The sequence below is a fragment of the Streptopelia decaocto genome (genome assembly GCF_964273445.1).
Source record: "Streptopelia decaocto genome assembly, chromosome: 11".
Classification (NCBI taxonomy): domain Eukaryota; kingdom Metazoa; phylum Chordata; class Aves; order Columbiformes; family Columbidae; genus Streptopelia; species Streptopelia decaocto.
Genome location: NC_138666.1, coordinates 1,340,906 through 1,364,033, shown reverse-complemented (window position 1 = coordinate 1,364,033; position 23,128 = coordinate 1,340,906). Strand labels below are relative to the sequence as shown.

Sequence of the window (23,128 nt, the reverse complement as noted above, 5' to 3'; positions counted from 1 at the left end):
AGTCTGTCCCCACCTTTCTTACTGGCCCCTTTTCAGAGCAGAAAGGCCACGATCACACCGGTACCTTCGGTGCTCAGCACACGCAGGCGCTGAACCCTCCGTGGTGCATGTGCCTGATACCTGCTGGGGAATGGACCGGCAGAGCTTGTCCTCTGTCCTTTGAAGGTCTGTTCCACCCCAAACCGTTCTGTGGTTCTCAAGAGCTCACATACCTGCCCCGCACAGCACGGCCACCCAAGTGCCACCGCATCCCCGGGCACATACAGGCTTTTTATAGAACAGTACTGGATGCCTCATTTAAATCTATTAGCTTTATAAACCATGATTTACTTAAACTTTGGAGGGTTTTTATTTATCTTAGCAAATTCCCAAGCTGCTGCCTCTTGTGTCGTGCTGTCACGCTGTGGAAGGATGGTTGATCTTTTCCCTTTGTTGATTTTATATTATTTTCTTGTCTCCCAGGGGAATCTCCTCTTTCCCTTGTTCTAGCGACCTGATTTGCATAAGTGTACAAAAGTTCTAACTATACCTTGTTAATATTTTAATAAAGTCAGCAGATTTGGGGTTTATGTGTTGTCACTATGAACACTTTATGAAGGCAAGAGCGGCTTGCAAAGCCAGCTCGGATTTTTTCCTCCCATTTTTCCTTTAAAGTGGTGTTTGGTCAAAATGCCAGCGCAATTAAAATGGGCACGCTGGCTTCCTAGGTCACTGCATTAACCTTTAAAATCAGATGGTCAAATAAAGAGAACGTTGCTAAATTATAGACTTAACAGTTTTAATTACACAGTGTTTCAATTCTGAAGTGTTGTGCACTGCAAAAGTGCGATTATGGTTGTAATTTGCCAGTTTTTATGCGGGATATGCGTGCATTTGAAATTTCTGTGCCCATAATAATTACACGGGTAGTTTTGAATGTTGTTGGCTTGAATGAAAATTCAATACGTAGCTGCACTGTTTTAGTCTTTATTTCATGAGTCAGAAATGTGTGTTTACTTGAGGCCAGGGATTTTCCGAATGCAAATAGCTGAGCCAAGGAGGACACACAATGTGTGGATAAATCAGTTAGAAATGCTCAAGACTTTTGAACCGGCCTGCCTTGCCGTGATTATCTCATCAGTTTCTGATGTTCTGCTCTAAATTCCTCAACTGTTGGTTGTGTTTTTGTTGAGTGATGAAGATTTAGTATCAGCTTTTAGTGAACCGGTTGTTCAGCTGCTAGTTAGAGTTAAATCTGCATAAACCTTTTAGGCTCGTAACTGTTCTCGTGTGGGCAGATCACCATCCATCAAGAGGTTCTGCTGGATGAATTTGACTTTTCAGTTCTGATCTTGCTTGCCTACTGGAGTAAAATAACTGGTGTCAAAATCTGAACCTACGCCTTGCTTTATTTCTTTGTAGTTTTAAGTGAAGGCACTGAAAATAATTTCTTTTTTAAAATGAGCATTCAACTGTTTCAAGAAGAAATTCAGAGTGGGGTGATTATGGGAAAGCAAGAAAAACAAGAAGGGCAGGGAAAAGTAACTTGTAGAGGTGTCGTGGAGCGGCTTGAATTAGCCCCACTGATTTGTGAACATTCCTTTAAACAGTTTGGGTCAACACCAAGTGAGCTCAGAAGGACACACGTGTGCCATGGGATGACACACGTCACTACTGTAAATGTGTTTGTGGGGCTTGGTGTGAATCCTGCTTCAGCAGCATCGCACTCTGCAAGCGCTCAAACCCTCTTCTCGCTTCTCAACTAGCAGTTGTGTTTTAATACAAGTTTATGCTTTGAAGTTTACACCATCTGATGGAGCTGTAAAGCCAAGGCTTAAGAAAGCTCCGAGGAGCTGAGCTCGTTTTATACACGGTGGAAGTTCTGGTGTGGATCTGGAGCCGTGAGTCAGTGAGGTTACCTTGATGATCTTGCCAGAAGAAAAGAGAATGTTATTTAAGTGCTGACATTATCTCACTGGAAACAAGGAAAGAAAACAGGGTAAGGTTAAGTAGGAAACACAAAGGAAACAGTATGTGTGATAACCACACGTACCCTTAGGGCAGGGGAGGAAAGGCTGGCAGCTCCGGCTTTTTCACATCCTCAATTTGTCAGATTGACAGCTATGAATATGATGAAAATCTCCAGGAAAAGAATAAATGTATAGCTCGTGTATAGAACACCAAGGCTATGGCATTTCATTCCCCTCACTGAAACTGGTGGAGGGTTGAGGGTTCCTCAGGCGTGGGGCAGGAGGGCTCCAGCACCCCCAGCCCCATTTTCAGGACCCCCTGTCCCCCGGGCTTCAGAGGTGGGAGATGTGCTGGCTCCCCAACAACCGAAATGTTGGTTTTTAAAAGGTAGAAGCCCTGCCAACACCATAGATCAGAAATCATGACGGCGAGAGTTGTATCTGCGGTGCGACTCGGAGCAGGACGACACCCCCTCCACTGCTTGCAGCGACAGCTGCATTAAGCAAATTGTGACTGAGCAGTGATTTTTCAGGGGAAGCTTAAGGAGGGTTTTCATAGGTTCTCCTTTGCCACGCTGCTTTTTCCAAGGAGCCATCGCACAGCCAATGAACTTATTTGTATTTAAAGGATTAATCCCTGCTGTTTGCTTGTGTACTGTTAATCATACTGTTACCTCTTAAATGATTACAATTGAGGAAAACTAAGGCAAGGGATATAATAAACAATGCGCAAATAATCCAGGTACCGAGGGAGCAGGGTACCTGCCAGGTCTTTCCTAGCACAGGTGTTCAGGTGTTTTATTGCCTGCTATGAATAAAGGGCTTTCTTTTCTGTTCAGATTTGGAGATATGTCAAACCACTAAATTAAGGGAGCTTCACCGGAGGAATTTGCTGTCATTTGAAGTGCCCAGTTTCTTTAAACGTACGCATATCGAAAGGAGAGCAGCTACTATGGCTCATTGGCTAACACCGTGGTCTGTCTCCGTCCTCATTTTATTTTATGTGAAAAGCTGGCAGTTTTCATATATCCATAAACAGGCATGAGCTGCTGCACAGAAATTGCACTCATTATATTAATAATGATTTACCATGAACGTCCTCCGGGGGCTTGATTTGGTCCACATCAAAGTCCTTGGGATTCTTTCCGCTGATTACAGCAGATCAAGCCCTGAGCAGGTTTTATTTTTAAGTCTCTTTTCCTGTGGGCTGTTAGGCCTATGGAGGGTCGTGTCCTATGAACAGGGCACTGCAGCCCCCGCACACCCATGGGGGACGCGGTGGCTTCGCCAGGAGCGGAGCAACAAGCAGCAACATCTCCAGGGGTCCTTGGGGCCACCTGGGTCCCGCAGTGTCCCCCAAAGCACGTGGGGAGAACAAGAACCTCCGGGCCTGTGTGTGACCCCCAGCACCCAGGCAAGTCCCTGGTAAGACCGCATCTGGAATATTGTGTCCAGTTGTGGCCCCTCAGTTCCAGCAGGACAGGGAACTGCTGGAGAGAGTCCAGCGCAGCCACCAAGATGCTGAAGGGAGTGGAGCATCTCCCGTGTGAGGAAAGGCTGAGGGAGCTGGGGCTCTGGAGCTGGACAAGAGGACACTGAGGGGGGACTCATTCCTGGGGATCAAGATGGAAAGGGGCAGTGTCAGGAGGATGGAGCCAGGCTCTTCTGGTGACAACCAGGGACAGGACAAGGGGCAATGGGTGCAAACTGGAACACAGGAGGTTCCACTGAAAGATGAGAAGCAACTTGTTGGGGGTGAGGGTGGCAGAGCCTGGCCCAGGCTGCCCAGGGGGTTGTGGAGTCTCCTTCTGTGCAGACATTCCAACCCGCCTGGACACCTTCCTGTGTAACCTCATCTGGGTGTTCCTGCTCCATGGGGGGATTGCACTGGATGAGCTTTCCAGGTCCCTTCAACCCCTGGGTTCTGTGAGTCCGCAGGGCCCAGTTTGTCACCAACGCTCAGAGCGCTGCATCAGGACTTAAACAATTTTGGGGCTGGACCCAGCTATTCATAATCTTTTAGTGGTTAATGTCTTCAGCTCCTGCTTGAAAAATGGGTTTCACTGACTTCCTGGGGATACAAGGAAGTTTATTTAAACAAGGGTCAAAGTTTTCTTCCAAACAGCCCTGAGCTTTGGGAGCTCAGAGCTTTGGGCGCCAGTGGTACCCTCAGTGGTATTTTGATGAAGTTGCAGAACATATTTTCCCCTGGGGGAGTGTGTGGCTGGCAGGACAAATGGGACCTGAACCGTGGCTCTATCTCAAGGCAGCGCTTTCATTGAACGTAACTCGTGCTGTACATCGGGACTTAGATGTTCAACACCAGGCGCTTCTTGCTGGAAACAAACCACAAGCTCTTGCTGAGTTTCATATGAAGCACCCACAAAATTATGTGTAGAATTAATTTTCTGCAAGTAAAATCCATTTTTTTCTTTAAACAGAACTCATATCTTTGCATTTTGGCTCTTTTTAATTATTTTTTTAAAATATATGTTAGTCTTCCTTTAAAATCCAGAAAATGCCTTAGTTATCCTGGCAGATTTGGCTAGCGTTTCTTAAAAAAATGTTGCTATGGTGCTTGGAGTATCGTTAAATTTTAATTATTAGTAGTTACAAAGCTAATAAATTACAATACCAAAATCTATTCCAGCCATATTGCTGGGTTTCATTCAGATGCAGTCAGATAATTATAACTAACAATAATTAAAAATTAAAAGTGCTGTAGGCACATACCCATCATGTTGAGTCTGTCTGCCTGCCTGAATGTTCTTTATGGACTGCAAACCCACAAGTTTTATCTCTCATCTGTCGTCACAGCAGGGAAGGGTTTTACCTATGAGGTCTCCAGTTTTCAGTATGTATGTTTAAATTTGGTGGAGGAGCAAATACATGGCTGTTTAATCATTTGGGGTTAGGAAGAGGCTCTCGTGAGCAGCAGAGCGCAGAGGTGCCCTGGCGGACAATGGGGCTGTGGCTGCAGCAGCTGCGCTTGGAGCGCGGGAGCGAGATGCTGGAGGTTTCCTGGGCTTGATGCCTGCAGAGGGGATGTGGTGGGTGAGAGCAGGTGCTGGTCCTGCCCCTGCACCTCGGGGTGCTCTCAGCGCCGCTCCCCCGGCACAAAACCAGGTGGTGGTTCCTGCTGCTGGGGCTGGGACGCTGTCGGAGCAGCCGCATCATCCAGATCACGTGGCTGATTCTGTTGAGGCGGGTGCAGAAATCTGGGATTGCCCTGTGTTGGACATAGTGACAAGGCGTGGCATTTTTTTATTTGGAAAGATGATTCTGTTCAATATATTGCTGCATCTTTATCAGCCCTGAGGTTGACAACCAATGGTAAGACAAGGGATAATGGGTTCAAACTGGAACACAAGAGGTTCCACTCAAAGATGAGAAGAAACTTGTTGGGGTGAGGGTGTCAGAGCCTGGCCCAGGCTGCCCAGGGAGGTTGTGGAGTCTCCTTCTGTGCAGACATTCCAACCCGCCTGGACACCTTCCTGTGTAACCTCATCTGGGTGTTCCTGCTCCATGGGGGGATTGACCTGGATGAGCTTTCCAGGGCCCTTCCAACCCCTGACACTCTGGGGTTCTGGGATTCTGTGTCTCTTCAGTGAGAAGCAGAAGGATCTCTCAAGTCTGCCAAGACTCACCTGAGATGAAGCTTGGAAATATCTGGCGCTAGAGTAGCGTATCCCATAACAAAAACCCCTCCTTGATTTCTTACCCCATTCACGCTGTTCTGTGGCTGACCCAGGCTGGCAAAGTGTACACAACTTTGCGTTAACATGTGCAGAAAACCCAGCAGCGATGCAGAGTTGGGGGGGGGAAAAGCAGGGAGCCAGGTGAAAGGCATCATTTCAGTCATTAATGCACTTAAGCACACCCGGGTGTCACCATGTGTGATGGAGTGTAAGGAGGCATGTCGTTCCAATGTGGCAGCGCTGGCACACAGAAGGGGCTTCCTACAGCAGAGATGGCATTGGATCCGGTGTGCCGGCTGCCGGCGAAACCCGCCGGTGCCTGTCAGCGATGCCCTAGGGCCGGGGGCCAGGCGACTTTGGCGTAGGCACCGTGCCATCCCAACAGATGGGCAGGAGCCGCCGCCGCCACGAGACAACCTATATGCATCCATTGTGTTTATTGAGGGTACAATTCCTGGCAACATCCAAATGTCGATTTATTTGGAGATAAGATGCCTTTAGTTTAGTGGACGTGGAAGTGCAGCCTAGCTTTGAGCTAATTATATACGTTACAAAACGTAATGCAGGCACGGAAATGTAGGGTGTGCTGCCAATGGGGAGTGAGTTAAAGGTCTGTGATGACACACAGCGTTCCTCCTCAAACTGGCTCGAGGTGCCAAGGTGCTGCTTGCTGCTAAGTATTAGAAGCCAGATTTCGTAGGAGCTGCGCTTAAGTGCTAAACTGCAGGTGCTGTAGGTGGCGGAGCCAGCCCTTCCCACGGGCAGGTTTGCCCTTGCGCACAGACCTCGAAGCTCTTAGTGCTGGAGCCCGTTTTTACTTGCGTGGCTGAATGAGGGTGGTGCGTTAATCCGGATCAAAGCCGGGCCAGTTTACACATCTCACTGGAGGGCTTTGTTTTCCGTGTGACAGAGAAAAATCATATAATAATGGTTTTATATTTGACAACATCGCTGGCCACCAAAAAGAGTAATTTCTGGAAGCGTGCAGAGAGGGGACTGTGTGCCCCTGCTTGTTGGCTTCATTCGATTAAGACTTGTTAGAGTTCTTGAAATATGTGCTTTAAGGACCCTACTGAATATACAATTTGGTATTCAGAAAGATCCAGGCATACTATATGTAAAGAAATAAAGCGGGAATGTTTTACTTCCGGATACTTTAATGCATTTCCCTGCTGTGTTCAGCATTCATCCCTCACCAAAAGGAGGAAGCACAGGAGAAGAAATGAGAAATGGATTTTCTTTCAGAAAGACCAGATTGCACTCTCTGGTCTGGCAATAACAATTACTAATGACATTTAGAGAGAAATTAAGGATGAGAAATGCAAGTTGGCATTTCAGCAGTGCCAGTCAGTACCATTGCATCAGAGCTCACAGGAGACATGAGAAAAAGTTTAGGGATGGAAAATTAATTTTGTTATGTCAACAATTAACAAATACCTTTTCTTCATTCTTTACCATATTATCACAAATTACCACTGTGATAGTATTTAGCAGCTTCTCAGGTGAATGAAATAACACTTAGACTCCAGAAATAAGGACTTCAAACACATACTTTTTGTGTTCCGCTCTGTTTTGTTGAACAGTGAATGCCAGGGAGAGCTTCAAACTGACCAGGGAGGGAGAAAAAGGGCTCTTGAACGTGTGGCAGCAAGAACATTCTGTGTGGCTTCTCTCTGCACATCTCTGGTTTTTATAACCGTGGATAAATGAAGCTTCACCAGCACTTTTTTCTGAGCTTGTTTTTTCCTGGTTTACAAATTTGGAAAGGCAGAGGTCAAACAATGTACCCAAATCCATGCAGGAAAACTGATGTAAAGCCCTGGAAGCCTCAAGACCTTTTTCTTCACATGTTCCCAAGGTGAAATTGCTGTCCCCGTAGCAGGGTGGTGCGAAGCTGCTCTGAGCAGAGGGACCGTGAGCTGCGGGTCCGGGTGCTGCTTGGCCCTTCCAGCCTCCAGAACACGCATAGAAACAGAACGTTTATCTAATATGTGGGCAAATAATTTCATTTTTGTTTTGTTTTCTCTGCAAAAGCCCCGGCGCGCTTTGCTGCCGGGAAGGGATCTCTCGCAGCCCCCGGATTTCCTCGTGCCGCAGCAGCTGCTCCGCCGGGATCACGCGCGGTCCCTCCTGCCAGCGCCGCTCGCAGGCAGCGCAGCACAGGAGCCGCTGCGGGGCCGGAGCCTCAGCGCTGCTCATGGCCCAGAGCGGCGCCCGGCCAGCCCCTGCTATGCAGAGCCCGAGGTGCCGTGCAGCATCCTTCTGGAAGTTCCGGCTCTTTATTTGCTTGCTGCCAGAGCAAAACGGGGATGCTCGTCCAGACATAACACTATATGCCTGAGTGTTTTCACAAGAAATGTCTAGATCATTAAATATAATAGGTCTCAGCTGCAGTTTTGATCACTGAAGCATGCACACAATTCATCACAGCAAATTAGGGACGTCTTTGTAACTTATCTTTCTGCAATTTGCTGGCACTTTTAGAGAGCTGAAACTTATATCGCATGTGCTGCAGAAGCCATTTCAGATAAAATATTCCATGTTTATTGTTGGAGAACAAGGATTCCCTAATAACAGCACCGTGGAGCAGCCTGTGTTTCTGCTCCCACGTCTCGCAGAACCAGCAGTAGCACCAGCAGAGATCCCCAGCCACATTCATTATTTAGATACTTTAGTGAATTTCTTGTCTGCGGTAAAAGAGAGATAAGCTCCAACATCAGGCTGTTTGTGCCAAATTCCGTCCCGCCGCCCGTTCAGGAAACCTGAGGCAGCGCGGTTCTCAATCATTACACAGCCCATTTATCTGATTGGAGTTTTGTCCTCGTTGAAATGTTGCTTGTTCTTTAAAAGCTTCGTTTGACCTTTGGAAAGAAAAGGCGTTTGCTTTTTTTTCTTAGAGAGAACCCAAACCTGCTTAAATGGTAATTGGCATTCAAAAGCACAGTTACTGAAAAGCATTGACTTTATTACTAGCCGAGAACAGACGCTAGTGGGCTCGAAAATTGCATTTCAGTGGATTCATCAGTTTCAGTCACTAGTTAGTCTGGGAACAGATGGATGTATTTGTAACAGTTAACGTGAATTTATACCCTGGATTTGCACATTTGCTTTAAGAGCAGCGCTGTCTGAGCTGCTGACGAGAAGGCTTTGGAGATGTGTTTTGTTTGTTTTATTTTCCTGGAAGTGGATATGGTTGTTTCGAATTGCAGAGATTTCTTACATCATAGAAAGCGCCTGTTGGCAGAAATGCGGATGATACAGCTACTGTGCAAGGAAAATGTTGGAAGAGAATCCCCCAGAATGGCTGCTGCAGAAAAAATCAACATCTCAGCCTAAACCCAGATAAACCCCCGTGGACGGAGAAAATAATTTTCAATAACCAGATATTTTTAACTCTGTGTGTGGAGGTGGCGATCACAGCCGCCTGTATTTGCATCCAGGGCCTGCCACAGTTTAATTGCTTGTCTCTTCCCCACGCAGAAATTTAAGGCGACTGGTTAACAGAGCAATGCATTCCGCACTCCATCTCCAAACCAGAAAGAAATACTGCCCCAGCCTCCACCACGTGGCATCTTTAGGTTTGGGGGATTTCGTTTAAATCTGAAATTTATGTCCAGGAGAAATAAATTATTAGATTGTAAAAGCAGCTGGGGAGGGAGTAAATATAGTCTCTTTTGTCCTCTATATCATTTCCCCAGGAAGATAATAAATGTATGGCAAGCGTCTTGTGTTTCCTCAGCCGTGCCGGTGCTGCGTGTGCGCTGTATTTCAGAGCTGAAATTCCAGACAGGGAATCCTGAGTGATGCTGAGCAGCTGCTGACGCAGCCCCCGACGCTGGTCCTGGTAGAAGGAATTTGAAAAGTAGTCTCATGAAGAAATTTCGAAGGCTTTGGGTGTAGCTCTGAGTTGGAGATACAGGGTGTAATCTCGGGTTTATCTCCTGGGCCAAGCTTCCCGGGTGGTTTTACAGAGCACGAGAGACTCCTGCTCGCTCCTTGCTGTGACCAGAGGGGAAAGGAAGAAAGGTAAAATGATGTAGAAAACAGCTTGTTTGCAGGTTGTGCCTTTTCTGCCGTTTCTGCTTATGTTAAACGAAAATGGGATGGGACTGTTTGATGTGTGCATGTGCAGTGACCTGAGTGGCGCGGTAAACGCTAATGGACGGATCGCTAACCTTCTGTTCTTTCTTAACACTTCATGGTTCAAATGTCTTCCCCAAAGGGCTGTGGGGCACTGGAACAGGCTGCCCAGGGCAGTGCTGGAGTCACCATCCCTGGAGGGCTGGACAGACGGACATGAGGTTCTCAGGACATGGGGCAGTGCCAGGGGTGGGTTATGGTTGGACTCGATGATCTTGAGGGTCTTGTCCAATCTGAATGATTCTGTGATTCTATGTTAACTGAATTGCCTCAGCTTTGCACCCACGGAATTGGTCACAGCAGCTCCCACGCCAGCCCCGGGAGAGCCTGAGCACCAAACCTCCTCATTTGCTCCTGTTGCACAGTTAAACCTGAATAAATTGCCACGGGCGCTGAGGTTTGACTGCGGATAGCGTATCTGTCGTCGGAGTATTACATTTCTGTGTCTCCAAAAGGACCAGAGAGGAGGTTTAGAGCATATTTACTGCTGAAAAATTCGTCCTCCTTTGGGGCCGACACATGCTCTTAGTCTTCGTGTGAAATCACGATTGTTTAAAATGTAGCATCTTGCTGTTTAGAAGTCAGATTTTCCCGAGGCCAGTGACACTGCGGTAATGGAGTAGCACTGGCTGGAAAATCCCATTTTTTAACGGTGACACTTGTTTCACACACAACCCACAGCAGCATTGCCTCGCTGTTTTGTGTCATGATGGGTTGGAGGAAGCGTCTCGTGTTGGTGATATTTTGGTCTCTCTTTCACTGCTGGGAACAAATCCTGCTTGGCTGTTCCGCACCCCTGGCTCCTCCGGGGTTGATGCCCCAAGGCAGGTTTCTGCTCTGCTGGTGGCGTGGACACTAACGGGTGGCTTTATAAACTGCGGCCTTGCTATTTTATAACAGAGACAGTTGCATTGGAGGATTTTTATGCTGCTTTTGAAATGAGAAACAAGCAATAACAGCCGCTACATCCAAGGCATCAGGCGGTTTTGTCAGCGCGTTGGCGCCCTGTGACAGCAATGTCACGGCACGGGGCACTGCAGTTTGTCAGACCCGTGTTCCGATAGAGGGAATTTTAGTGTAGTTGCTGCTTTTTGAAAGAGCTGCGGCTGGAAGGGCTGTGCTGTGACCGCGGGTGGCTCGGCTCGCGTCAGCCCGGCTGTCCACTCCTGCTGATTTGGTCCGAGGAACCAAATTCAACCACAAGACCCGTCGTTCAACGGAGGGTGTTGCAGAAGTGAAGAGTGCAAGATGTGGCCCCGCGAATGTTTGCGTTAAAATTCACAGTGAAGGCTGAGAGTGTTTTATACCTGGTCCTTACTGGGCAGAAAAACAAACCACCAAACATGCGCTGGTGCTCAGTGACCCTGGCCATAGCGCAGTGCGGCAGGGCAAGGTCAGGAGCCAGCTTTAGGTTCAACTTTGAATTTCCTGGCTTTTGTTGGGTTATATTCCCATGGAAACGGTCACTCAGTGAAGCTTTTGTCTATGCATTTGGCCTGGTGACTGCTAAAGGTACTATGTAAAGCCTTCCCCTTTTGCTCTAAGTATTTTTTCAGACAAAAAGAGTGTGAGAGGACACTGTCCTGGTCCTATAATAAAGGCCAAGTCAGGAAATTGTTTTGTAGAGGAGTCACAAAGGGTCCCATAATGAAGATGCCATCCCTCACAGAAATAGACAATTAACTGGCTTCTGCAATGTGATTTACCTTAGATCAAGGAGGCATGAACAAGACGTGCCTCAGGCTTTAAATAAAGCCAAGCCTAAGGGGCCAAGTAGGGCGCTGGGATCCTTCTCCAGGAGCAGCAGCGGCTCTGGGATTCAGTCAGGGAGAAATGATGGGGCTGGAGGAGTGGAGCAATTCTACAGATATTCTGGTTTTATGCACTTCTGACAACAGTGAGTAAATACGTCCCTCTCCCTTTACATTTAGGAAGCGTAAGGTTCTTCCCTGAGCTTATTTTGATCTCGGTCAAGCCGAACAAGTCACGAGGACGCTGCTGAATTAGCATTTCTGAGCGCGGCTCCCCGGAGCAGCCGGTCCCTCGGGACGGCTGTTCTTGGCTCCCTGGTTTCACCGGGTGCCGCAGTGAGTCACGCCGTGTTTACCGCTGGTTTCTCCGACAGAAGACTCCGGTTATCTCTTCATAATGTTTTCTCCCGGGGTTTTTATTTCCAAAGTGCCACGGTAAGGAGATTTTCCCCAAGGCTTTAGTTTGCTTTTGTGCTTCAGCATTTTACCCAGTGTTTTTGGAAGAAACGTATAGAGTTTTCAGTGAGGCATTTAATCGAATAGGAGAGGCTGTGCCAGGCTCACATTTGGAGTTCACTTGTAATGAGCTCACCTCGGTTTATTCTGTTTTTAGAGAAGAACAGAGAGAGATGACGAGGCTTGGAGACTGATGATACAATATTATTAGTCTCAAGTGGAAAATGGAAAGCATGTTAGGCGAGTTGTCGAGGTCTGATTAAGACTAAACAACCTGAATTAGAAGAGAAAATTAAGTTCATAAATCATCTAAGAAATCCTGAGCTGGTGTGAGAAAAGGCTGGCACTTGGAAAATTACTCTAAGAAAGATATTTGTGTAAAAAGGGAATTTTTCAAACCCAGGATAACATAGAAATGCCTACCAAAATTCAAGAATACATGAAGATTAACAGAAGGGGTGTGAGTATAGAGGCCCCGTGATTCCGAGCATGTGCAAGCGCAGAGTAACTCAACACAGGTATTTCCATTGGAAACAGGCGCCTTCACTTTCCAGTCAACCCCAAACCTCCAGGTGGATTTTCTTAGACACTTGAAGCGATTTTTTTGCTCAATAACTTGTAAAGGGCAGGTTCCTAACTGTATTTTTCATAACAGCCACACGGCAGCGCTCAGATGCTCGAGATAAAGGCAGCGGTGACAAAGGAGGTGCCACCTTCCCTGTGCCTCTGCCGCATTTCAAGGGATTCTTCAAATAAAGAAGGGACATGTGAACCCCTCTTGCCTGACAATCTTATTTTTTTATTGAGTACCATGATAACTTGGAGTTCGCTTGTTACAAGCATTTTATGTAGTAGGTGAAATACCAGGGGAAAGGAAAGAAGTGAAACTGTATTTCCTGAAAAACGCTGCTCTGAACGTATAAATGTCACTGGGTAATTGTTACCTGAATCAACTGGAAGGGGAATTAACACCTGGTTTTATGGGAAGCATTGGTTACCACTATCAGTTTTAATGAAGTGTATTAACTAAATTGTGTTCTGAGTGTTCATTCAGCCCAGTTTATGGCACACTCTTGAGTACATTTACTGTTTGTCAGAAGTGCAAACTAGTGAACATATGAGGCTTTAAGACAGGCCATCTGTTAGTCTTAGACCCTTGGATAATTGTCAAACAGTTCTAAAAATAAGCACATACAAACTGCAAGGGGTTGCAAAGGTGATTTTTCTTTAGAGTCTGTAACTAAAGAGAAAGGGGCGACCAGAAATTAAAAAATAGAAATAAATAGGTTTATCCTGTAAAGGAAGCTTGTTGTCCTTCTCTCCCTTTTTTTGTCACCTCCTCTTCAGTATTTTGGGTGTTTTTTTCCCTTCTTTTGTTTTTAATTTAGGTTTTTTCCTCTTGCTCTTCTGGGTCATGGCATCCCTTGAATGCCTCTCCAGTTTAGGATTAGAGCAGCACCAATTTAAGGCTCACAGCTTTCTGTAGAGAGCATAATCTCCAGTGGCTAAAGCAAGGGTCGTCTTGTGTCCTCTGCCTCAAGTAATCCCTTTATAAAGTCAAGGCATGAAGATTTTCATCTTTATGGATTGCTGTTGGGGGGAAATAGTACCTGTGCACATAGGCATGTGTGCTTATGGGTGTATAATGAGGAATAATGGCTGTGAGATTTTTTTGGATCAGTTTGAACTCAAAAGATGCAAAACACTGTTTGAAACAAGAATGCCGCAGATGGCATTTCGTAAATATTTAGACACTCTAACTTCTGTTTGTAGCAGTTTGGAGGTTTTGTTTTGTCATCTTATATAGATATATGTTCAAACGTGAGGCTTGAACCTTGGCTGCAAGTGGAGGTGAAGTTTTCACCTGGCAAGATGCTGGTGCTGGCAGTCACAGGGGGTCGCTTCTCTGGTCCCCCGGCCCCACTTGTGAGGGGCGAAGGAGGGAGAATGGGGAGGGGGCTCATCCTGAGGGGTCCCCAGCCGAGACCCCCAGTGCTGGGGGAGCCCACAGTGTGTGGAGGGGCTGGGAAGCCTGGGCTGGGAGGTGGGAGAGGCTGAGAGAGCACCCAGGGTCCTGCTGGAGTCTGGAGGAGCCCTGCGCACCGGGAAATGCCGCGAGTGACAGGCATTACCCGCCTGGCACAAGCTCAGGCAGATGTCCAGGCATCACCCCAGGTCCGTGTTCCCATTCTGGGGTGGGTGTTTTGGGGTGCTGGTGCATCCGCGGTGTCCCCAGGTGGTGGGCAGGGCAGGCAGGACACACAGACACCCGCGTCCTCGTGCCGATGGGTCACGCGATGGCTCACCACTGAGTTTCCCGTTGACTGTCGCACGAATCTGTTATTTCCATAATTCCTGTGGAAACCATTTGGGGAATGGTTTCTGTTCATTTTAATGGGGTGTGGAATGGGAGAGAAGAGAGGCTTTGTAACCTTGACTCAGGGTCCCTGTCTCTGCGTGACACTGCGGAATGCTGATGAATGTCACTTGAGGGTGGCAGGCATCACCTGCCTTGTCATGCCGTTCCTTAACCCCTGGATAACATACGGTCTTTTAGGTGTATACCCTCATGCACACAGACAGTGCACCTCTAAGCGGCTGGTACAAAACACCTAAATACAAACCAGATGCACAGTGGTACTATAGACTGGATGTATGACGGCCCCAAACCATTATCACACCCCTCGCAGTTGCATTTTATTTTGTTCACCTGCTCCTGTGCCGCACACCTGTGATCAGTTGGCAGCGAGCGGCGCTGCAGCGTGGGAGCCTCCCAGCGTGACGAGCTGGCTTGGAGCTTCGCGCCGTCATGTGCTGCTTTTTTGTGTGGGGTTTTTTTTTCTCTCGGTCTTTATATAGCTTGTAAGAGTTCTTTGAACTGCTGTAAATGATCATCTTTCAAGCCTGATGCTTTCCTTCTTGACACGGTGCTCTGAAAATGGAGATTGTCATGCTAGTGTTTTCATCAGAATGCGTGCAGGAAAACAGAGGAATATTCATTGGAGATGTCCTGCACAAATGGCTTGATCCCCATCCAGAGGGCAGGCAGGGGGTGTCCCCAGGGAAGATCTGGAGAGCAATCAGTATCTACACAGACAATAATCAGCCATTCTTTGAAATCTTTTTATTTCCCGCAAAACCCGTTGCCCAGTTCCTTGGTCACAGACGCTTCCACAAATGTTTCATTTGGGGATTGTGCTGCCAGTAGAAAATGCCACTGAAACCCTGTGACAGCCCCAACGCTCGGGGTAGCTGCATTTTTCCCACTGGCGTGGCTGACGGAATTGCTGTCCTTTTTGCATGATTATTAAGAAAAGAAAAGAAAAGAAGAAATTTTCCAACCTTGTGCTATAAATAAGCTGTGACTTGCTTGATCCTGACAGGTGACTTAGCGCTGCTGTAGGGTTTTCCAGCCGCAGTAGTGTCTCAGAATGATGTATTCCGGGGGTGTCAGCTGGGAGCCGTGCACAAACCAGGGGGCCTAGCAGGGCCTGCGAAGAACCATTTTTAATGTTCAGCTTCCAAATCATATCCTGTCTCCCACCAGCCCCCAAACGCATCTTATGTAGGGATGGCCTCATGCGTGGGTGAGCATGTGCAGACACACACATGTGCCTGGAGAGGCTTTGCCTTTGTGACTGCTCTATTTTCCTTTGAGAATCACCATTAAGATTTATTTTTCAAAAAACTATAACTTCCAGAGTTGAAAAATCACTCCTGAGCTGTTTGCCACCAGCCCACCCTGCGACTGGAAAGGTGGGGGAAGTTTCCCAGTGAGTCAGAAGAGGCTCCTTGGGCAGAGCCGTTCCTGTAGTGCAGGATGTGTTTCAAACCCCTTGCTCCCTTCTGGCCTTTCTGGTTTCGTTCTGCCACCTGGAACAGCCCCGCGTAGCATCGGAGCAAAAGCTGTTTCTGCTCATGCAAAGTCTGGTCAGGTGGGGCATTTGCTTTGTTGCCACATACAGAGGCGCCTAACATTGAGGTTATTTAATCAAATATGGGTCAAATATGCAAAATGCATGTGTGAGAGAATAGACATGAGCGCTGAACATCCCGGGCACTTTCTGCCCTCTGCAGAGCACAGTTCCAATGGGCTGCACGCACGCGGGGCAGGAGGGGCAGAAGACGTGGTGGTTGCTGGTAACAGGAGACAGGTTGCTGGACCTTTTTTGGGAAGCCACGTTTGCGTGGTCTGAAATGCATTTATTTATTAACGGCTTGGTCCGGGGACTAGTCAGCGTATCGATTGCCAGTAATGCATGCAAAGGGAATAAATGGTACATTCCCAAGATGTTAAGGCAAAGTCAAGATCTGCACATGAAAAATGTGAATATTTTTATCTGATAGCCCTATAGAAGGGCTGGTTTCTCAGCTCCTACCTGACCCAGCTCGGCATGGCTGCAGGATTTGAGTAAAATCTGTTTGTTTCTTTGTGTAAACTCCGCTCACAAACCCAGTATATTCGTTGTATTAGGAGTGTGCAGAACATATTATTAACCCGTGTGTGAGGAGGGAGGGCTCGCCATGAAAGCTTCATTATCAGATTTAGAGCCACATACCATTCCTTTATTGACCTGCCTGCTGTAATCAATGCAGCAGCCACACAAGTTTGAAATCATGTTCCCCGACTGTAGACCGAGCGTCACGCATCTAGTGCTGATTGTGCATTATCTTTTAAACGACACTGCCTAAATAAGTATGGATTTGTCTGCCACGAATAGCCCTGCTTTCGATTTGAAGATGGTAAACCTTTTGCTTTTTTATTGATATTCAGGATGACCTAAAAATAGAACTATAATGAAGTGCACAAGAAATGGCCATTGTTAAAATGCTGAGGAGTGTCTGAGCACAGAGCCCGGGTATTCTTTAATATTTTTGTGCTTTCCCGCTTCAGTTTAGCAGACAAGCTCTTTGCCAGTGCTGCCACCGTGCTTGTAGGGCTCCATCCGTCCTCATCCATAAAGTTGTTACTTGATTTGAGAACAAGATTCAGCACTGCAAAGGTCGTTCCTTGTTAAGACCAGGAAAATCTCCACGTATAGCAGAGTAAAACACCATCGGATTTTATGTTTGGTGATGTGAAATTGTCTAAAAGCAAAGTAGTTTCAACTATCACTTCACTTGAAGGTATTAGGGTATAGTGTGTTATCCCCTGATAAGCCTTCCAGGTCTTTGCACTGTACTTGTGGGTTTTGATTCTGAAATATTCAGTGTCACAGATGGACGTGTGCTCGGTGTTGCGCTCACCGAGGACCCGTTCTTTTGCTGTTTTGTCAGTTGATTGTCATTTAATTTCCGAAGGGCAGTGATGACGCTTCAGCCGCCTCTGTCACCTCCTGGCGCTCCGGATCCCGACCCGTTGTTGTGTAGAGTTTCCTCTCAGCCAACTTTTGCCGTGATTTAGGAACTCAGCGGCACTTCTGACACCTGGTGGTCACTTTTTGGGAGTGCACAGTCCAGAAATGCTCCTGCAAACGGGGTCAGCATCGTGGGTCCCTATTAGTGCTTCCCGCAGACGGGTCTCACCAGGGAGACGTCGCCTCTGGATAACGTGCAGGATCGCGCTTTTTCCTGGTCGAGATGGGGAGTATAGAAGGACCAGATGATTTATGAAAAGTTAAAATATCGGATTTTATTTTAAAGCTTCATCGTTTTAAATAAATAATCAGATTCAAAATTCATTTTGTGTTTAAAAACTTACTCTCCAAGCTGGCAGACCTGCCCAGCTCTGTTATTAGGCAGATGGAAAGCAATACAATTGCTGAGGCTTGAAAGGATGCAAATGAATTTTTATGATTTCAGGATGCTGGGGATCCAGCTCAAGAAAAACTCACCATGAAGCGCGTGTCTAGTTGCTCAAATAGTTGAATAATCACACGAATAAAGCTGGGCTTGTATGTAGGACTGGGCTCTCAGTTGGCACACAGAACTGGGTGAACTGGTGCTGCTCTGACAACGCGCTGCCGAGGTTGGCCGAAGGATTTACTGGCTCCTGCACAAAGCGCAGGTCAGCGTGCTCCAGCGTGACATCCTGCGATGGCACGAGGCTGCCGCAAACCTCCCAAAAGGGGAAAAGGCAACAAAAAAGACTCTAAACTGCTGAAAGAAATGCGTAGAGCAAAGCCTGTTCTTTAAAGAGGTTTAACTTTGGGTTCCGTGTCCAGCCTTTTCCCGCTGGGCGTGTTCCCTGCTGCCCGAGCTGGCGGTTCAGCTGCTACTGCCGAAGCGTTTCTTGGACCGAGGACTGCGTGTCACAATCTGGTGTCTCTTGCTGCCAGTGCTTGCACCCGGTACTAGTCAGAATAAAAGAGTAAAAATACGGCGAGGGTTCCCCCAGCAATTCAGATCTTTTTTTTTTAATTGTTACACTTAAGGGAATCCCTAAAGGCAGTTTTTGCCCATGAATTTTTACCACTTTGTATGTATTGAAAGGAAAAAAAAAACCCTTATGGCAGTACTTGGCTCGTAGCATTTTTTTGCGAAGTTCATGCCAGCATTAACAGATCTGTCAGAACAAAGCAAATGTGTCATATTGGCAGCTGTTACTTATGAGTACTTTTTCTTTATTGCATTTTGTTTTGTAATAAGCGCGAAGCTTTTATGTAGAGCTCTGCATAAATGGGACTGAGTAGGAGGGTATGGGCATGCTTTCTATTATTCTGCCCCTCATGCCTGTCTCCTTTCTTCGTCTTTGCAGAACCACACGTTGAGCCAGCACGCACAGTGAGGCACTGGCACGACAGGACACCTCTCTGCAGAAGACTTGACGGTGGCACAGTGGGGAGGACCATTTGAACATTACATCCAATCAAAGTGTCATTTGCAACCCAGATGTAAAACTCTAATGATTTGGCCATGAGGCGCTGCTATTATAAGCAGCTGGAAATGAATATTAATGGAAGAGATTAAAAGTATTCCATGCTCAGTATTTTTTATTGTCCTGCTTCAGCTAGTGTACTTTAGAGCTTCTGCTTCTGACTGAATTTATAGTGTTAGATAAATCTGCTTTGATGCTGTTGCCCTTTGTTGCTTCCTGTATTATACTGATAGTTAAAGATTAGGTGTGATTTTTTTCCTTTTTTGTTAACTGCTTTTTAATTGCAATTTTAGGTAACTGTGCATCGTGATGTGATTGCTTGGCTATTGTCTGAATATTTCTTTTTAATTTTTTAATTAAAGACTAATGCTTTGATTGGATTTGCCAGTTCACCGGACAGTGATTAAAATTATGTAATGAATATAATCGGTTTCAGTGCAACTGGATGGTCTGCTTTATAAATGTGACTTAATCTGATTGCAATAACTAGTACAGTTCAATAAAGGGAATACATGAGCTCAGCCTCAGCCGTTGTCTGTCTGTCGGTCCCCGCTGACGGGTGTCAGTCCCAAAGCGATGGCTCCGCCCAGGGACAGGAGGGAGGAGGATTTGGAGACAGCGAGAGCCGTGTTCCTGCGTCTCCCGCTCCCACGGCGGGCTCAGGGCAGGTAAGAACATCTCCTGTGAATCTGCGCACAAAAAGGCATCGTTAGCTTGTGACGCTCTTAATTTTACTCAAGTCAATGAGAATGGAGGAGACCTGGTCTACAGCAGCCTGACCCCGTCTCTGTGCATCTTTGTTTCAGTACAAAAAAAAAATAGCTTTCTGGATCTCATACAAATGCGCAAGTATTGGATCAGGCCTCAGGGACCTCGGTAGGAGGCTGAATATTTCAAGCACGTGGACTTCTGGGCCCACAGGTATTGTAGCTCTGTGTAACTGCCATGCTTCTGACACCTGAAACTCATCACGCTAATTAGCAGGCTGCTTTTTTTTCTTTTTAAACATATCCTATGGTAACAAGGTAAGTTATATTTCCAGTCAGAGAAAGAGTCATTTTAAGGACCGTGGACACCTTTGGAAAGTTAGTGAGATGCGGTTCTCATGGTATCTCCTGCTTGAATGAATCATTGTCACCATGAAAGCTGTAGAGCAGGTGTGCCAGCTGCCATGGTGTGGTTGCCATCCCACAATGAACGAGGCTTTGTGAGGCTGGTGTAGGAACACGCACAGTTACAGCCTTTCAGAATCGCTGCCTGAACCAGAACACAACTGGTTGTCGTTGTGCCGTGTCAGGGCTTGGAGCATGTCACTGAGATTTGGTAGGAAAAATCTCCTCAAGGATGTGTACTCCAGGCCCAAATTAGTTTATACGGAGATTATTAACAAGCGCAAGGGCTTGTTGACACTGCAGACGATGTTTTCAACGTTCAGATTCCTGCTGATGTTGAGGGCCATGTGGATGGGACATACTGCAGGCAAGGCAGGCCACTGGCATGGCCAAGGCACGGTTGGCCCTACAGCAGAAGCACCAGAGCAGCTGCGAGTTCTGCCTTGAGAAAAGTTTCCACTTTATCAGAAAAATGAAGCACTGTCCTATTTGGGGCAAATGGGAGATATATTTCTTATTCTGCCAGCTATTCTGCTGAAATAGCTTTGCATGGACAGTCAGGCTTTAGGCTCAAAATTTTGATTTGTGATAAATTTACGAACCTTAGTATAGCAGAACTAGGAATGTTTTTTCTTAATTCCAAAGAGGACAGTTCTGTTTTCATCTAGATAATTCTCAGCTCACTGTTTATGCAACAAAATCATTGTACTAAAATGATCCATTTCTAGACAAAGTGTTAGCCTTCTACCTGATTATTTCTCCATAAGCCATGGCACAGATGTTTATGGGCTGAAAAATTAGCTAATGAAATCACCAATTCATTGTTCTTATTCCTAATGTATGCATGCTCCGAACTCACAGGCAACATTCTGAGGTTGGAAATGGAAAAGTGTGTTGTAGTACAGGCTCACAGACGCGCCCTTGCAAGAAAAGCTGGGAACCTGCACCAGTGCTCTGGTGACAGCTTGTGACCCATCTTCTCGGTGCTAAAAGCAAGGTACTCACAACGGAGAGGGGGAAAAGGGACGCTCTTTGCCTGGCACTGGTTTTGGAATGATGCTTGATCACTTCTGGACAGGCCTTCAGAAACAAAAAGGGAGATGCAGGTTTGTGTCTTCAGGAAAAAGCTTTGCGTTGGGAATCTCAAGATTTTCCATACAACTCTGTGAGCAGCTTTAGCAGCGCTAAAGCACGTGCCTTTTTCTTGGCATCTCCCCGCCAACTAGTTAAAACGAGGTGAGTATTCACGGTGCTGAGATGGGGAACTCCCCGTGCAGGGATCCTGTCCTGAGCTGCGTGATTTAAAAGGTGGGGACCCACGCACGGGAGTGAGGGCTGTGCTCCTGCTGCCCCTTCATCCCTCTGGTACAGGAGCTGCAGTCGTGAGCAGCACAAAGGGCAGAGAGAGGGGCTGCCCTGTGCCCCTGGGGCTGGGATGGAGTTGAGCCGTGGTCCTCTTCTGTAGGTGCTCTGGTATCTTACGGTGATATTGGAACACTAATGGGCAAACACTGCTTTTGAAAATTTTCTTCCCTAACGCAATACGTACAAAAGTGCAGGGACACTTACCATGAATCTGCTGCGTTGTTTTGTGCTATTTTTGATGTAACCAGGCCCATATGAGCAGTTGTTACAATCACAGCACACACCACGCTGCTGATTTGACACCTGCTTGCGGAGGGGCCAAAGAGATCGAGTTTGGGTGGAGGCTGCTGCAGGGAAGCCGAGGGAGAGCCGTGGAGCTGCACCTGCGGCAGCGGTGCCCCATGGCTCCCGGCGCTGCTCCTCGCCCCTTTCGCACAGTCAGAGCTTCCCCGGGGGCTGCACAACGGGGGGCTGGTGCTGGGGCTCCCCGGCCACTGGTTCTGCGCCGTGTGTCGCTGTCGGAGCAGTGACGGAGCAGCCTGCAGTGGTACAGAACAGCTTTGCTGGCCGAGCTGCCTTCACACCGGGGAGTGCTTCACCAGCATAGTATATAGCACCTGTATCCCTTAAAAGCTCCCTGGGAAAACAGAGCAGGTGGAGAAAGAGAATATCACAGCTTCTGGTTCATGTTTGAGGTTTCACCCGCTTTTTCTTAGTGACCAAGAGGTGCCACAAAAGGCATTTGGTTAACAGTCAGAAATGTTGGCACCAAAGGCACCGATATTTCAGCAGCCACCACACGTTGAAGGCAGCATGGAGAGCCTTTCCGTGATCCCCGTGATGTGTCCCTGCCGATCTGTGGCTCGCAGCTCCTGCACAGGCTGATCGAGGCGTGGGCGACACCGACGACACACAGGTGATTGCAAACCAGAGCTGCCACAACTCTTGCTGGGGACGGGCTCTAGACAAAGAGTCACTTCATGTGAGTGGCATTAGGGCCAGAACAGTGTTGGAAACCATGAAAAAGAGTTTGAAGCGTGTAAAGAAATGTTATATAGACAATTTATTATCTTCCGAGTTTAGGTCAATACTGAAATATAAATTCATATTAACAATGGATTAACAAAGGAGTAGCAGTCTGGTCTATTAGCCCTTATGCATGGAATGATCTTTGCATTTAGCTTCACTACACACCCACACATCCAGAAAACACTGAAATATTGAGTCAAGAAGTGGCAACCAGTACCTACAGGTGACATATTGTCTCCATAATCAGCTTTACACATTGTTTCATTCAGTGCTTCTGTGGATACTTGTATGATCTGACACCTTCAGCAAGGGGCCACTGCCTTAGAGCTTTGGAAAAAGCAAGCGCTTAACCCATTGCCTCCAAAAGAAAGAGAGAGAAAAGACGTTTGGGGACCATTTGAGGGAGCGTGTGAGCGGTCGCTTGGTGCTGGCGCATCTTTGGGCTGGGAAGGTCACCCAGTGAGCAGCAGCTCAGAGCTGAAAGGAAGAAATGCGCGGGGCGAGCGGGTTCTGCCCCCCGCCGCCCCCTCGGGAGCAGCTTTGGCCACGTCTGGCAGACGTGCAGGGGCCTGGGGGAAGAACAACGCCCGGTGCTGTCAGGGATGAACGTGTGAGGCAACGCGGGTCCGACCCCAGAACCCGGTGGCGGGAGCTGCTGCAGCTCTGGAGCCGATGGGAGCGGGACTTGTTCTATCATCGCTTCGTCTTTTTTCTTTTCTCCCCATTTTTTGCACCTCGTAGCATTGTTTGTTCTTAGTTTCAACTGTCTTCATGAAATTGCCATCACCCTCACAACTTTAAGATCCCTCCC

General features: G+C 47.2%; 1 protein-coding gene across 2 annotated transcripts in view; it reads left to right on the top strand.

Annotated features, from left to right (window-relative positions):
• The window catches only part of ZNF423 (zinc finger protein 423), a 218,081-nt gene extending 198,743 nt beyond the window's left edge, over positions 1-19,338 (top strand). For both annotated transcript variants that reach the window (XM_082062694.1, XM_082062693.1), the window contains one exon: positions 18,692-19,338. In XM_082062694.1, coding sequence (XP_081918820.1) covers positions 18,692-18,721 — 30 coding nt within the window. In that variant the 3' untranslated portion in view covers positions 18,722-19,338. The remainder of the gene's footprint in view (positions 1-18,691) is intronic.
• The last annotated feature ends 3,790 nt before the right edge of the window (positions 19,339-23,128 follow it).